Source organism: Hippopotamus amphibius, chromosome 9, assembly GCF_030028045.1.
Source record: "Hippopotamus amphibius kiboko isolate mHipAmp2 chromosome 9, mHipAmp2.hap2, whole genome shotgun sequence".
In the NCBI taxonomy this organism is placed as follows: Eukaryota; Metazoa; Chordata; class Mammalia; order Artiodactyla; family Hippopotamidae; genus Hippopotamus; species Hippopotamus amphibius.
Genome location: NC_080194.1, coordinates 123,268,023 through 123,284,772, shown reverse-complemented (window position 1 = coordinate 123,284,772; position 16,750 = coordinate 123,268,023). Strand labels below are relative to the sequence as shown.

At 54.9% G+C, this 16,750-nt stretch overlaps 2 protein-coding genes across 2 annotated transcripts; both read right to left on the bottom strand.

Annotated features, from left to right (window-relative positions):
- Positions 1 to 432: 432 nt before the first annotated feature.
- On the bottom strand, positions 433 to 4,728 carry ELOB (elongin B). Its single transcript, XM_057747428.1, has 4 exons — positions 4,625 to 4,728; positions 4,375 to 4,509; positions 3,038 to 3,143; positions 433 to 594 (listed from the first exon to the last, which is right to left on the bottom strand). Exons 1-4 carry the CDS (start codon positions 4,625 to 4,627, stop codon positions 482 to 484), a joined length of 357 nt encoding a protein of 118 aa, XP_057603411.1. The 5' UTR covers positions 4,628 to 4,728; the 3' UTR covers positions 433 to 481.
- Positions 4,729 to 11,594: 6,866 nt separating this feature from the next.
- Positions 11,595 to 14,175, bottom strand: PRSS33 (serine protease 33). Its single transcript, XM_057749539.1, has 6 exons — positions 14,130 to 14,175; positions 13,742 to 13,768; positions 13,450 to 13,612; positions 12,321 to 12,592; positions 11,952 to 12,121; positions 11,595 to 11,753 (listed from the first exon to the last, which is right to left on the bottom strand). The coding sequence occupies exons 1-6, from the start codon at positions 14,173 to 14,175 to the stop codon at positions 11,595 to 11,597; spliced, it is 837 nt and encodes a 278-aa protein (XP_057605522.1).
- Positions 14,176 to 16,750: the final 2,575 nt, after the last annotated feature.

Genomic DNA, 16,750 nt, shown 5'->3' with positions numbered 1-16,750 from the left:
GGTAGAGAGGAGCTGCTCTTATTCTCTGGCTGCATCCCCCCTGCAAGGGGTATGCCTTGGAGCCTTGTGGGGTGGCTCTAGGCTGTGGATCTCCCACAGAACCTGCTCTCAAACCAACACACTGGTTCCGGCCGGCAGCATGCTCGTGCTAGGAGGGAACTGGCCACTCTGAAGAAACAGAGCTTCAAACCCTTTGTCCCCAGGCTGAGCAGAAGGCTGGCCTGGGGGCTCTGGGTTCCCCTCTACCCATTAAGGCCTTTGAGGGGTAGGCTGGGCTGGGGGTGGGTAGCTGGACTCACTGAGCTTGGGGTGCAGCAGGCTGGCCTGGAAGAGGCTGAGGGTGGGGTGGGGCACACCAGTGAGGTGATGACTGAGTCAGGAGAGGGTGGGCAGAAAGAGGCAGCAACCAGGTGGACACACATCTCTTTTATTACCCAAATCTCTTTTATTGGGGGGGTGGGGCAGTTGGGGGAGAGGCCTCTCACTGCACAGCTTGTTCATTGGCACTGCTTCCTGAGTCCTGCGGCTTCATCACATCCGGCAGCTCAGGTGGGCTGGAGAAGGGTTCGATGCGCAGGGCTTCAAATGCTTCATCTGATGGAGAGGGGAGTGGGGAGAGCTGGAGTGGGGTGGCCACTGCAGAGTCTCCCACCCTTACAGGACCAATCTGACCCTGATCCCCTCCCCCCACCTGGCTACGCTGGGGCACCTTCATCACCCTCTGCATCCCTCAGTGACCCTCTGGGCTGACCTGCATCCACCTCTCATCTCCCCCATCTTGTTCCCTTCACACCTCTTCTCTGTCATGCTTTTAATAAAATCTCATCATGCCATTATGTCTCTCCATAATGTCTCCTTGTGCTCCCCATGTTCCAACATCAAGCTTGTTCTTGCCTCTGGGCCTCTGCATGCGCCCCTCCCCAGCTTGACACTCAGAATGGCTGGCTGCTTCTAGGCATCTAAGGACACCCAAATATCACCTCTTCAGAGAAGCATTCCTCACCACCTGATAGATACAATCACTCTGCATTCCTAATGTCTAGTGCATTGCCCCGGGGACACTTAACCGCCAACTGGGAATGCCCTGTTTCTCCTGATCATCTGCTTTCCTCCTACAACGGCTGTGTTCTGTCACCTCAGCACAGAGCAAATGAACTCCACAGCTTTTTCTTCTGGGAAACTTCTCTCCACCTGCCTCAGGGATCTCAAGCGATTAGGCTCCCCAGGGAAAGTCAGTCATGTCTGACAAGTTTAAACTTTGGGGGCTGAGGGGCTGCAAGTGGCCTCTAGTGGGGAGATGGCTCCATTCCTAGGAGCCAAAGATGCTAAACATCCTGCAATGCACAAGACAACCTCATCCAGACTCATCCAGCCCCAATGTCAGCAGTGCTGAAATGAAAACACCTGGCCCAGCTTAATAACAGATTCATCTTCCAAGCCACAAATCCCTTCATCACCTCTCCCTATTCTCTGGAAATAAAGTCTGGAAGATGCTATTTATCATCATATCTCTTTAAGCAGCCCCTTTGTGGGGTGGGGAGAGAGACCCATCTTTGACAAGGAAACAACTACCAACCCAGAAGTGCGTTTATGCAAGTGCAAGCAGCCCATCTACAGTCCAAACCACAGCCCCTATCAAAAGAGCAATGACAACTGAGGTGATGCCACCCAGGGTCCAGAGTCACCACCACGAACTATGCTGTAACTGGGGGTCATGGGGAAAAATAAATCACCTTACTCGACTGTGATTTTTTTTTCACCTGCAAGATGATTTGAGTAGCTGCAAGTGTCTAGGGTGCCTTTGTTCAAATTAGAGGAAGAGATGCTTTCTCTGGAAGAATGCTGCCTGGCCTTGGCTTAGAAAGGAGATGTGCTTTTAGCCCTCCCCTACCTGCCTCAGACAACACCCTGTACGAAGTCTGCACCAGCCCTGCACCTGCCTCACGGTCACTGCAACAGTTGAGGGAACCCACATAAAGGCCCCTAAGATTGCCTTTTCCCAAGCACTTGTAGGGCCTGGGGTGCACAGGGGCTCACACTGCCACCCTCGCGGTGAGGCTGGTCCCAGTGTCACACTCCTTTATGGAGATGGAACGCCAGTCTGGAAGGGGCAGGGCATGAAGTAGATGCCGGAGGGGACAGCTGCTGAGGCCTCACACACTTTATGAAACTGAGAAGTGTACCTAAGGCTATATGCTCCCTCCTGAGCCATCGCTATGTTTTCTTACAAGAAGCTAGAAAAACAACTTCCTGTAACTTCATCCAAACTTACCCAGCCATTCACACAGCCCCTGGGTCTGTCTGCAACTGTGAAAAGATCTATAACCCTTGTTTAAATTTCCAGAGACAAAGGATAAAATTTAAATCTCTCTCTTTCTTGGGAAAAGGAGGTACACTGGGGCAACACAAACTACCCCTTCCCCTCAGGTTTCTAAACTTTGGTCAAGGCAGCATGCAGTTGAGGAGAGTACGGGCTCTGGGGAAGAAAGGACTGAACCTGATCTAACCCCCCAGGCTCAGTTTACTCATCCTTAAAATGATCATAATACAAGTCTGGCCTGTACAGAGATGGTGGGGGAGTGAGCGATGCACCACAGAGACAGCGGCTGGCAATGGTGTCCAGCCCAGACAAGGTCCCGGCAGCCTGCATCTGAACCGTGGCCCCCACATGACTGCCAGCAAGCCTTCACGTCCAGGTCTCCCAAATGGGGATGGCAGTGCTTACCCCTCAGGGCTATCAAGAGGATTAGATAGGACAATGGACATCAAATGCAGAGTGCAGGGCCAGACACTCAGTAAGTCCTCTGTAAATGTAAGCTGATACCATGACTAAGGATCTTTGAATCCTCCATGAAATTGGCTTCAATTTTTACAGGCATCTCATGTGCTTCTCATTGTTTTTAATGGAGAAGCAAACACTATTACAGGATACTGCCTGCATTTGGTGGACTGGGAGACACCAAATGGTGGTCCAGGCTGCAGGCTCCCTGAGCACCTCTTTCTTTGGCCATTTCCACCCTGTCACTGCCCCTCTCACCTGCCCTGAAGGCTAGCCCCACAGTGGCTGGGGCCTGAGGCCGTGCTGTCTGGCTGGTGAAGCCACACTCGCCCAATGTCTTGGTGTCGTCCAGAAGCTGGTCGTCCTGGGGAGAGAGGCAGGCAGAGTCTCAGGAGACGCCCCAGGAGGGGTGAGTCCCAAAAACTTCTCTGTTCAGCAACTAAACTAAAAGTCGGAAGAGGAAAGAGAAACAGCCCCAAGTAGGGCCCAGAAGCACCGCAGAGTACATCAAACAGTTTGCAGGGCTACACCCAAGACTTTCCAAATCATAACCTCCCAGGGTAGGGCTCTGGAATCTAACCCCAGCCCTCCACCCCAACTCCAGGTGAATCTAATTTCAAGTGTCAGTGACCCAATCTGGCCACAGGCAAACCTGGCTGAATCCCAGCTCTACCACTTGGACAAAGTGGTTTCTCTTTTTGATGTGAAGTTTCCTTATCTGTAAAATGGGAGTTACTGGAATTCCCAACTCATAGGCCTACCAGCGGCTTCAATGAGCAAAGGACACACAGAAAGCACAGAGCACAGCATGTGGAACGAGCTCAGGCAGCAGGAAGGGTCCTTATCACAGAAGCCCCAGTAGGCAACAACAAGAAAAGGCCTTTAGAGACAAAGGGAGTGAAGGCTCAGTTTCCAACCAGAATCACTTAGGTGAGGGACCTTATGCTGCTAGAGAATTGAATGAGGGACTGACACACCGGATTCCCCAACCAAAACCCCAAACCCCAAGCCATCCTTGCTAAATAATTGCAATTGGTTTGTAAGGGGGAAAGGGGAGGGGGCTTTTAAAACAGCAGTAAGTTGGGGAATAATAAACAGTTGTTGGGTGAAGAACTCGTGAGACCTGACTCATCTCAACACCCTCCATTTCTCTGTATTAAGGAGTGTCTGGGGCGGGGGGCGTGTGATAGGCATCCGGGTTCAAATCCTGACTCTGCCAACAACGTTGGCCTCGTTAAGTGGCTACTTGCGAGCCTCAGTTTCCCTAACCGCAGAGCAGAGAAGTGAAGGGCCCAGCACGTCGCGGGTGGGACCGCTGTAGGGATAAGATGCGACGCTGGCCCTCGGCGCTCAACATAGGACCTAGCGCGCGACTTACAGGCCATCCTAGTCGAGACCCCCGGTGTAGCGAGCGCTATCGGGGCTTCATCTCCCCGAGTTCGAGCAACGGCCCCCACGCGGGGGAGTTTCGGCCCGCGGCGGCCGGTCGCCGATGTTTACATCAACGACGTGGCCGCCGTGCGCCCACGGCCAGGCTCGGGTGGCGGTTCCGAGCAGCACGTGCCCCCAGCCCCCAGGAATCGACGGGACCGCACCTTGTACAGCCGCTGCTCGTCCGGCGGCCGCTTGAGGATGCCCTCGACGATGCGCTTCAGCTCGAACACTGTGCTCGACTCCTTGGCGTCCGTGAAGATGGTAGTCTTGTGGCGCCGGATCATGAGGAACACGTCCTGGGGGCGGCAGGCCGGCGTGAGCGAGGAGCCTGGGCCCCCCCGCGCGGCCCACCACCCCCGCCGCCCCCGGCCCCGGCCCCGGCCCAGCGCCCCTCCCCCCGCGCCCGCTCACCATCGCGGCGGCTGCCTCTCCCCCTCGACGCGCCGGCGCGGCCGCGCTCCGCCCCGTTCCCGGCAACCCGCGCGCCGGCCCCAGCGTGCCTCGCGCCCCGTGGCCCCGCCCCGCGACCCCGCCCCGTGGCCGCCATTTTAAGTAATCCGGAGAGGGGGCACTCCGGCCGAACGTCCAGCCGCCATCTCGGCGCCGTGGCGCGGGGCGGGGCCGGTTGGCAGAGTGGTGGAGGTGGTGGGCGTCCCGCAGGGACCGATGGCGCCATCTTGGGTGTGGAAAAAGCGAGATCCCCATGTTGATGGAGTCAAGGGGACGCCCGTCCTTCTTGTGGGGAATATCAGGGACTAACTTCGCAAGCATAGGGTGCCTCAAATCCCAATGAGAGTGAATGAATGAAGTGTCTTGGTCATCGGGGCAGCAAGACATTCACATCTCAGTGAATCCTGGACTGCCGTGTTTGGGAGTCTGGCTCATGATTATGGGGCTTCCTGGTGGCCGTTTTGAGGTGTTAAATTCTGGATCTTTCGGCCGCCGTATCAGAAAGCAGCCCCAATTCCCCACCCTAGCCTTGGTTGTGAAGATTATTGAAACCAGCTCAGCCAGGTTTTAGGGCTTGTAAGGACGCTTGGAAGCTGCTGCTGGGGTTAGCGAGTGTGTAAGCAGATATTTGCAGGAAATTGCCCTCAGCAGGAACCCCTTTTCTTGTCACTTTAGTAAAGTTGTAACTTTTTTTTTTTGGCTACACAGGTGGCACCTGGAAACTTATTTCCCCGAGCAGGGATGGAACCCAAGCCCCCTGCGGTGGAAAGGAGGAGTTCTAACAACTGGACCACCAGGGAAGTCCCAGTTGTAACTAACTTTTAAACCAGGCAACCCCTCCCCCCCCCAGTCTGTGGCCCAAGCACACCTTTCAAATCTTTCAATCACACTATACCTTGCCAAAGTAGTCAGTTCTTTTTGTAAATCAAAGAATGAGAAATGAAGAGTAATTAACAGATGACCCGATCTCTTCCCTAGTTTTCCTTTCAGTAACCTGAATAAACTGTGATCAAACTGCGTGACAAGATTACATCTAGAGGAAGATCAGAAGAAGTTGATGAGCCTGCAAGCAGTGGGGGGATGACAACAGCTCTGACCCCCTAGCTCAACAATTAACAGATTATGTCCCTTCTTCCTTTTAAAAGTTTCATGGCCTAGCAGACTCTGCGGAGGTGGTTTTGGGGGGCACTGAGTCCACCATCTCTCCACATTGCTGGGATTCTGATTGAAAGCACTTTTCCTTTGCCACCAACATTTGTGAGTATGTAATTGATTTTGTGAGTGGGACTGCGATTCGATAACAAATGGGCCTGGTGAACATCCTTGGAAGAAGCAGCACACAGGGCCAAAGTTGGTATTCACACTTCCTGGGAGGAGGGTACTCTGGGCACCCGCCTACTTTCCTGCCCAGGTTCACTCAGGCTCTGGAAGGGCCTGTGGACTTGTTTTCCCTCTCTGGCTGCCCTTCATCCCTGCTGACAGCCTAGGCGTCCCTCCTCAGTAGTTAGACACTCTCCTATGTTGCCCCAAATTGCAGTTACACTAGAGCAAGAAAAGGAGACTCTTCTCTCACCCTCTCCCAGGGAGAGGTAGAACCTCAGCTGGATCTTTGCTGGTGTGCTGCCAGAGAAGGTATGCTGTGGCAGCTGATGAGAAATGAGCCAGTGGTGGGACTTCCCAGGTTGCGCAGTGGTTAAGAATCTGCCTGCTAATGCAGGGGAAACAGGTTCCATCCCTGGTCTGGGAAGATCCCACATGCTGCAGAGCAACTAAGCCCTCGCGCCATAACTACTGAGCCTGTGCTCTAGAGCCCATGAGTCACAGCTACTGAAGCTCATGTGCCTAGAGCCCATGCTCTTCAACAAGAGAAGCCACTGCAATGAGAAGTCCATGCACCTCAATGAAGAGTAGCCTTTGCTCACCACAACTAGAGAAAGCCTGCATGCAGCAATGAAGACCCAATGCAGCCAATAAATAAAATTATTAAAAAAAAAAAGAAAGAAATGAGCCAGTGGTGATCCTGGACACTGAACAGCTCAGCAGTTGTTGGGGCTGCGATTTGAGGATACTTTAGAGTGGGCGGAATCTGAAGATGCTGCTGCGTTGGCCCTAAATCAAGCTATGCAGGCTTGGGGCTCACACCTGCTGGTGTTGCGGGTTTTACAGAGTGAAGCAAGACACCGAGGCCATTTGCAGGAAGCAGCATTTATTTATGCCAGCACTGGCTCAGTGGATTAGTATCCAAAGGCTGAGCCCTGAATAAAGCGGGGCAATTTCTTTTATATTTTTTGTTAACTTTCTATACATTAGGCTTTCTTTGTCCCCCAAATAAGGTAACAAGGAAGAGTGCAATTTGATTGGGTACTCTTCTTTTCATGGCATCTGGGCCGCTTTAGAGTTAAAGGGCTGCGTAGTAACAGAGATATGCAGGAAGCATGCAGAGAAGAGTTGGGGAGTAAGCAGGCACATATAGATAACAACTGAGCCCAGCTACATTTCTCTCCAGCCGAGCCATGGCCTCTGGGTCCTAAAGCTCCCAGAGTTCCCACCACACTGGGACTCAAATCCTTGGTCTGGCACTGCGTGTGCAGCCTTGGGCAGTTAGCCTCACCAAGGCCCAGTTTCCCCCTCTCTGAGATGGGAGAATAACTGCTTGTAAAGTTTGTGGAGGCTTACTGTAAGCCAATAGGGTAGAGAGTCCCTGGAGAAAGAGAACCTGGCATGGGTTCTCTTTTGACAAAGAGAGAAGCCATTTTTGGCCTAAGCCATTTTATGATCTAAGCCTAGCCTCATTGCAAGCCCCTTCGTGAATGTGTGTACCCTTAGCTTAAAGCTCCCCCAGTTTTGCTGTTCAGTGAAACCCTGCTTTGGGAAAGATCCCTGGTGTTCTCCTCACTTGCTGCAAATAATAATAAATCCTTCCTTCTCCTGATCTTTGCTTGGTTGTGTCTTTTTGCTTGACACCCACCAAGAGGCAAACCCAGTTTTGGGGTAACATCACCAAGAGTTAGCACTCAATAGATGTTTCCTAAACTATAGCTATAGTTACTATTTTTGACTTTTGGCCTCCAAAGTCCCTTTCCTTCCTGAGACTCCTTCCTCCCTGTGCCTCAAGGCAGCCCTTCCTCTCAGAGGGGATCTCTGTGCACCCCATGGTGCTGTGGTGGGTGGGTCAGTTGCAGAAATTAACTGGAGTCCTTGTGTCAATGAGTACAATGACACCTCCTGCAGTGGGAATGCGGTCAGGAGAGGTTTGATGACGGAGCAGGGGCTGAGCCCCCAGCCCCTAGTTCTGTGGTCTATTTGGGTGCAGGCCCTCCTTCCTGAGGGCCATGGCAGATAAAATGGGAGTCTCAAGATGGTGGGTGAGCCAACTGGCCAGCTGCTCTATTTATCTATCATCTATCTATCTATTTATCTATCTATTATCTATCTATCTATCTATCAATCATCTATCTATCTGTTGGCTGTGTTGGGTCTTCGTTGCTGCACAGGGGCTTTCTCTAGCTGCAGGGAGCAGGGGCTACTCTTCGTTGCAGTGCAAAGATTTCTCATTGCAGTGGCTTCTCTTGTTGTGGAGCACGGGCTCTAGGAGCACAGGCTTCAGTAGTTGCAGCATGCAGCCTCAGTAGTTGTGGCTCATGGGCTCTAGAGTGCAGTATTGTGGTGCACGGGCTTAGTTGCTCCATGGCATGTGGGATCTTCCTGGCCTAGGGCTCCAACCCGTGTCCCCTGCATTAACCACTGCACCACCAGGGACGTCCTGGGCAGCTGCTCATGCTTCTCTGCACAGGAAGTCCTCCTGGGCCCTTTCTGCCCTGTTGCCTCAACCACCCAGCGCTCATGATAGAGACCATTCCTGGCCTCCAAACTAAGCCTGTATGGTCTTGGCCTGGTGGGCCTTCTCCTTTGGTCGACTTAAACTTTTTAAAGCATTGGTTAATAAACAGTAGTTGTCAATCACCACTAGTTACTAGTGTGCCTCTAGTTGTGCCATACAACTGTTTCCATTCCTATAAGGGAAGTGACATAACTCTGTGTCGAATTTGAGTCGGTCTCCCAGATTCAAATCTGGTTTCACCTTTTGCCTGCTGTGGGTATTAGGCATATTACCTGGCCTCTCTGAGCCTGTTTCCCCATTCATGAAATGAGAACACCTCACGGGTGTTCAGAGATCCGCTGAAAGCCCACTGGTGCCTGGCACAGCCTGCATGCTCACTGGGCAGCACTGAGTCATTTTGATTCTCTCAACAGCCATGATAGGGTAGGCGTTACCAGTTCAGATTACATATGGGGAAACTGAGGTTGTGTCAGTACTCCTGGGAGAGGCTGGGCCATCTGGTGGCAGTGCTACCAACTGGAGCAGGTAAGCAGCTAGAAAATGCCCACTCGGACAGGAGCCCAGTGTCCTGTCCCCGGTGGGTTCTCAGGACTGCCCTTGTGCCCCAAGGGCTCCCTCCGGGCACGTCAGACAGCCGTCCTAAGGCCAGGGGCAGAATGCTACTGACGCAGGGTCAGGTCCCTACCCCACCCCCCTGCCTCTGGGCCCACTGACCTTGCTGATAGGCAGGATGCAGCAGCACAGATACTGTGTCCCTAGCCTGCTGTGCAGAGAAGAGCTGCAGTTTGTCCAGTTCCATAAGGCTGCCCCACGAGGAGCGAACAGAGACGAGGCGGGCCTGGAGGCTGCACTGCTGGAGTGCGAGGAAGTGGAGAGAACCAAGGCAGTAATTCCCTCTTTACCATCCCCAGCTGCCTGCGGAATCAGACCACCTGCATTCAAATCACAGTCTACCATCTACAAGCTGTGTGCCTTTGGGCCTGTTTTCTCCTCTGACAAATGGGGGAAAACCCACCTCACAGAGTGTCAGGTGAGAATCCCATGAGATGGTGCAGCACCTCTGCAAGGTGCTGGTGAGGATTTGATGAGGAGAAGCTGATTTCTGCTCACTCCCTTCCCTCCACTTCCAGGATGCCCCTGCTTAGCTTCCAGGTTATGCTTCAAAAACACTGGGATCAGGAATTTCCCTGGTGGTCCAGTAGTTAAGACTCCGTGTTCCCAATGCAGGGGGCCTCAGGTTCGATCCCTGGTCAGGGAACTAGATCCCACATGCCACAACTAAGACCCAGCACAGAGAAAGAAAGAAGGAAAGGAAAGAAAGAAAAAGAAAAGAAAGAAGGAAAGAAAGAGAGAAAGAAACGAAACAAAATGAAATACTGGGCTCTGAATGGGGACTCATTACTCTAATCATGCCAGGTCCAAGACTGAGGCATCCTGGTTCTCAGTCCCTTGCTTGTTCTGGTCTCAGTGCCTTGGGAGGCATCTTGAGGAAGTTCTCTTGGCTGCCCCAGGCTGAGGGCGGGATGGGAGGATGGCCAGGGCCCCACTGCAGATGTGCCCACAGCCTTTTGCCTGGGCACCGACAGCCACACCCTGTTCCGGTCCCCGATGCCCCATGGGGGGCAGCCAAGCTCTGCCCCAGATGGACAGCCCTCAGCCTAGGGGAGACAGCAGCCTGGAGCTCCCCGGCTGCCTCGGTCCACAGACCCACCCTCCCAGCCTGGCCTGGCCCAGCAGCGACCACCTGGTGCGGCCATGTTTCCCCCTGGGAGAAAAAAGGGAGGGAGACGAGGCTCAGGCCTGTGTGGTGGCAGCCTGCCCAGCCAGGCTGCCCCTTCAGTGAGAGCCTCCCTGTCCCGCCTTTCCCCACTGCCCCGTCAGTTCCAAAGTTGGGCTTGGAGTTTCCAGGTTTTGTTCAGGTTCTTGTACCTTGTGCTGTTCTAGAAACTGAGCTGTCTATGGGGATGGATGATCCTTGGCCTGGGGATGAGGGGATGGCAGAGAGGGGATAGGACACCAGGTCCCAGCACATGAGGGTGGTCAGGGAGCTGAAAGGGCCTAGGCTGGTCTCCAGATGCAGCCGGGGGAAGGAAGGGGGTCCTGGACCTGGGGGCCTGGCCGAGGCTAGGACACCACCCCAGACTCACCCAGGGCATGGATGCGGGTAGTGGCAGAAAAAACAAGGAGAGCAGAAGCTATGGCCAGGCCTACCTGGGGGCTCCTGGCTCCTCTTGGCAGAGGGCATGATGCCAGGTGCCCCAGACTCCTAAGACTCTTACAATGCATGGGAAGGCCAGGCCTGGTGGCCAGCCAGCTGCCTCCTGGGGCACTTTCACAACAGTGGGGCAAAATCTACATGAGTTTTCTATCGCTGTGTAGCAGATGACTACAGACATAGCAACTTAAACACTAATTTATTAAATCGCAGCTCTGTGGGTGGGCTCATCTGGCTTCTTTGCTTAGGTTTCACCAGGCTGAAATCGAGGGCTCGGGCTGTCAGGGCTCTCATCTGGAGGCTGGGGCAAGAGTTGGTTTCCAAGCTTGTTCAGATTATTGGCCGAATTGGTTCTTGCAGCCGGAGTGCTGAGGTGTCCCTTCCCCTGCTGGCTGTTAGCCAGGGGCTTCCTTCAGCTCCTTGCCACGTGGCCCCTCCATCTTCAAAGCTGGCAATGGACAATCATCTCCTTGGTGTTGAATCCCTCTCACACTTCAGTCTCTCTGGTTTCGTCCATAAAAGAGGGGCACACAGGCCAGACCTAGCACCGACTCACTTTGGGTGCTCTGGCTGGAGCTGAGGGGGCGGAAATATGAGCCCAAAGGGAAGGGAGGGAGTGTGAGACCCCCGGACACACGGGAGGCTCCTGGAGGAGGGTTGGTAGCTCGGGTTTGGTGAGCCCAAAGGAGGAGGCAGGGGAGAGACAGATGAATGGATGGCTGGATGGTCCCTGAGCTTTATCAGACCTCTGAGCCTTAAGTCAGAGGGGGTGGCGGGGGGGCGGGGGGGGCGGGCATGCAGGGAGGACGTGTAAATCCCCAGACAGACCAGGCAGCTGAGGGACCCGAGTCTGGCTTCAGGTCAGTGCCACTGCATCAGAGGCTGAGGCGAGACTGAATCCAGGGGATGTAAGTGGCCACATTGGTATAGACCCCTGGACGATTGGGCAGGGCACAGCCCTTGCCCCAGCTCACCACACCCACCAGGACCCAGCGCCCAGACTTCATGCAGGTCAAGGGTCCTCCAGAGTCACCCTGCAGGAGAAAGGAGGGCTTAGGTCCCAGCACTCCAGGGACTTTGGGCCCCAGGGCTGCAGTCCCCAGGTGGTGTCTCTGGGTCGGGGTCCAGGAGACTGAGCCTGGAGGTGGGTCCTCCTGGGTCCTGGGTTCTAAGGAGGTAGGGTGCTGGCCATAGGACCATGGACTTCAGAGATTTCAGGCAGCTTCTCGCACCTGGCAGGCATCCTTCTGGCCCTCGACGTAGCCGGCACACAAGTTCCCTGGCAGCACTATGTGCTCCGCACGGGGCACATTGGTGCCCACGTGGTAGAGGTGGTCACAGGTGCGAGCATCCAGCAGTGGCACCCTTACTCCCTGCAGAGGTCGCCACTCTGGGAGCGGCACTGGAGAAGAAGGGGGAATTCTAAGAGCTGGGAGATGGTGAGGTGGAAAAACTGGGAGGATATTTGGGTCCCTGGAGGTCATGCTGGGTCTGGATTGGAGGGTGGGTGAGGGGTGAGCTGGGATTCCTGGTCAGAGAGAGGAGGAGAGAGATCACCTGTGCCTCACCCAATGCCCCCGGTGCCCCGTCCTCTGCCTCACCTCCTGGGTGGAGGCTGCCCCAGCCAGTGACCCAGCACGGTGTGCCAGGTGGCGGGCGAGCCCCGGGCTCGGGCAGGCAGACGGGCTGGACTCGGACACTCAAGGGCACTGGGCAGCGCAGCTGTAGCAGCGCCAGGTCTCCGCGGGCCCCGTCCTCTGAAAAGTCTGGAGGCAGCAGCACCCTCCGCACAGGCGCCAAAAGAGCGCGGGGTGAGGCGGGACCCAGGTGCAGTGCCCCGAGACGCACGCGGTATTCGGACAGCAGCGCCCTCCTGCACGACAGGGGCGAGTCTAGTTAAAGCAGCTCCTCCTCAAAAAAGAAACGCTCTTACATTGCTGGTGGGAATGTAAATTGATACAGCCATTATGGAAAACAGTATGGAGGTTCCTTGCAAAACTAAAAATAGAACTACCATACGACCCAGCAATCCCACTCCTGGGCATATACCCAGAAAACACCATAAGTCAAAAAGACACATGCACTCCAATGTTCATTGCAGCACTATTTACAATAGCCAGGACATGGAAGCAAACTAAATGCCCATCAACAGATGAATGGATAAAGAAGATGTGATACATACATAAAATGGAATATTACCCAGCTGTAAAAAGCAATGAAACCGGGATATTTTTAGAGACATGGATGGACCTAGAGACTGTCATACAGAGTGAAGTGAGTCAGAAAGAGAAAAACAAATATTGTATATTAACACATATATGTGGACTACAGAAAAATGGTACAAATCAACCGGTTTGCAAGGCAGAAATAGAGACACAGATGTAGAGAACAAACATACGGACACCAAGTGGGGAAAGCGGGGAGGGTTGGGGGGGGAATGAATTGGGAGATTGGGATACCAAATTGTACACTCTAAATATATGCAGTTTATTGTAAAAAGTAAAAAAATCAAAAGTTACAAAAAAAAAAAAAAAAAAAAAAAAGCAGCTCCTCCTCTACCCGCAGTAGGTCCCCTTCCCCGCCACCCTCTCACTCAGCACCTGGGGACCATGCCTCCGCCAAGTGGCGCCCCCCTTCCCTGGGTCTTGCTCCACATGCCCCGTCCCCGCGAAACTCTACGTTGAGGCCTCAGAGTAGCGGATGCCCCTGGTCCGAGCCCGTGCAGCTAACCTCGGGAAGCAGTGCGCCGCTGTCAGCACCCACTGTGGGGCGATGAGCGAGCCCCCACACACGTGTGTCCCGCGGTGCTGGATGCTCGCCTGCCATGGCCACTCTCCGTCCCGGGCGTCCCGGCCCCCCACGATGCGACTTGACACGTGAGGCTGCCCGCAGGCTGTGAGAGGACAAGGGGGATGAGAGGGTGGGCAGAGGCGTGGGCGCCTGGGAGGCAGGTGTGGACAGGGAGACACAGAGCTAAGCTTGGGGATGGGTTTGGCACCAGGGGACTCTGAGGCTTCCTCACCTTCAGACTTCGATGTCCCAGCAGCTCCTGGAGGAGGAAGAAGGGAAGGGACAGGATTATGGATTTGGTGTCAGATAACGGGATGAGGGGGAGGGAGGTCAGAGATTAGGAAGGAGGGTGGAACATATATATGTCTCACTGACCTGATGCCAGGCTTTTGTGCAATCGGCTTCTGGATTAAACCGTACCCAGAGCACTGTGAAGTGGGGACTTACACCCATTACACAGGTGAGCACATCCAGATCTGGAGAGCCCAAGGTCCGTGACAGAGAGAACTTGGAGCCAAGAGTAGGATGCCTTAGAGTGCTCCAGGGGAACCAGGAAAGATGGGACAGATGGGAGCCAAAGTTCCTGTGGTCAGCACCCCTAGCTCCTGCCCCCGACTCACCCAGCAGCAGTAGGAGCAGGACCTGGAGGCAGGAAGCCCCCATCATTCTGTCTTGAGGGCTGGGCCAGGTAAGGGTGGTACTGCCCGGGGCTGGCCCTCTGGTTGGAGCCTACAGAGAGAGAAGAGGAGGGTCTACCCCTTCCCCACTACCCCCAAGGCCCTTTTGTCTTCCTTTAGACCCTGGTTTGTCCAAGACCTGGCCCTGTGGCCCAGGCTCTATGCCACATGCCTGGGCCCGGAGACCACCCCTGCCCCCAGCCGCTGTGAGATTTGGGCACCTTAGGTCTCCACACAAGCCCTGGAGCCAGCCTCTCCCCATCGTGTATTTCCATTGCCTGACAGCTGCCCCTGCCCCCCCCCACCCCCTCCCGCAGCCCCTGGCCTCTGTTCTCACCCTTGCAGTTGGTGTCCTCTCTGCTAACTGGGCTGGGGGAGGACCTGGGGGCTTAAAGAGCCAGAAGGGGGTGGGGGGCCTGGCCAAGAGGTAATTAAGGAGGTCAGGGCGGGGCTGCGGCTTCATCATTCCAGCCTTGAACAAAGATGCTTTGAACAGTGCTTTTGAGGTGGCAGGAACGGGACACCTGGGTTTCTCAAAGGAAGTCTGGCTTGGGCCAAGGTGCACAGAACTGGGGGCGGGAGCCTGTGCCCAGCCAGGCAAGGGCGGGGTGGGTCCGGGGGGAATGGGGCTGGGTTGCTGTGGTCAGGCCAGGAAGCTATGAGGATCCTTGGCAGCTCACCTCTGAACCCGATCTGGCTCTCGGCTCCTTGCAGTACTCAGTCGCTGGGGCTTCTGAGCGGCATTGTTCTGTCTAGGAATCCTGGCCAGGACGGCCCCACACAGGGCCCAGGCTCCAGGCCTTGCATAACCCCTCCCAGCCCCAGCTCTGCACAGTTTTTTTTGGGGGGGGGGCAGGGGGGGATGAATGTCTTATGAATTTCTTGTTCAAAGCCGCCAGTTCTCCTCGTTTAACCAGAGGCAGGAGCAGACTTGACCTTGGAAATCAGTCTTCTCTTCAGTTTGGGGCAGCCAAGACAGCAAAGCTGCCTGTCTCAGGTGAGGCTGGGAGATGCTGGGGACAGGGCTCAGCAGCGGGCTGGACCTGGACTGTGTCCACCTCCCGGAAGGCTCTGGAACCTCCTCCCACCACTTCATCCAATGACCCTCCACTTGGTTCCTTCTCCGGGGGGGGTCTTCCTGCCCAGCACACGTCCTCCTCGGCCATGTCACAGTGGGAGTTGATGTGTGATGCAGGAGGTTTGATTTGTACCTGTTTGTCTCCCCTCCATGAGGCAGCGTCTGGGCCTCTGTTCCTGTCTCAGCTCAGGCTGCCAGAGCAGAGCACCACAGACTGCGGGACTTAAACACAGCTTACTTCTCTCCGTTCTGGAGGCTGGACGTCCAAGAATGAGGAACTGGCAAGATGGGTTTCCCTCTGAGGCCTCTTCTCTTGGCTTGTAGGTGGCTGGCACCTCACTGTGTGATCACACGGCCTCCTCTTTGTGTCTGCTGGGCATGAGGGGTGGGGGGTGATGCTGATTCTTTTTAGAAGGACATTAATCCTGTCGGATCAGAGCCCACACTTGTGACTTCATTTAACCTTAATTACGCCCACAAAGAGTCACTTTGGGGGTTACGTCTTCAACATATAAATTTTGGAGAGGACACAGACATTCAGTTCATACCAGTCCCCCGTGGCCTGAACAGTGCCCAGCACAGAGTGGGCACTGAGTATTCAGGAGTGAGTGAAAGGGGCCAGCAGGGCATCATGCGGGGGTCAGGGCGAAAGATACGTACAACGGGACCTAGAGGCGAACCAGCCCCCGCCCTGGCCCTTCCATGCAAAGTAAGGGAGGGCAGCCTCAGGCCAGACCCTGCTGTCCACGCTCTAGGACCAGGCTCAAGCCCACGCTCGAGGTCTCCGGAGTCTGCTTGTGGAATGCCCTCCCTCCAGCCCTGAGACTTTGGGAGAGTTTCCTCTTCTGTAAAACCCACCTTCCCAGGTGGTTGTGAAGATTAACTGGGTGAGCCCACGCAGAGCTTGGATGAGTGCCTGGCTGATGTAAATGCTGTAGAAGTGCTACAAGAATAAAAGAAGCACCCTCCCCAAGGCTCCTGATCTTTCGTTACCCCAGATTCAGCTGCCATTAGAGGGCTTGGCAGGAGTGGAGCCAGGTGGGCACTGTTCCCCTTGGTGCAGAATTGGGGCAGCTGGAGAGGTGGGAGGGAGCGAGACTGACCAGGGACCCTGGAAACACACAGCCATCTCTGGGGACATGGGCCAGACTTTGAGAGGGGAGTTCACTGGAAGGTGGGAGGCCCTGCTCACCAGGGTAGCTGGATATCTGCCTGTTGCAGTTCAGGTGAGGCAGGAGGGCTGGAGGACGCCTGGGCACACGGACCAGCAAGCAAATTCCCACTGAGAAACTGGCTTATGGTGGGAGGATCTGGAACTGGTTGGATAATGGACAAACCTGAGGGGAGCAGGAAGAGAACCCCTTTCCAGGGGTTCACCCCAACCCAGCCTCTGTCTCAGAATGAGAAACTGAGGCATGACCCCTCCTGGGCCCACATGCCCTCAGTCTCACCCTGGAGTCACACTGCAGAAATGGCCCCTGGGCAA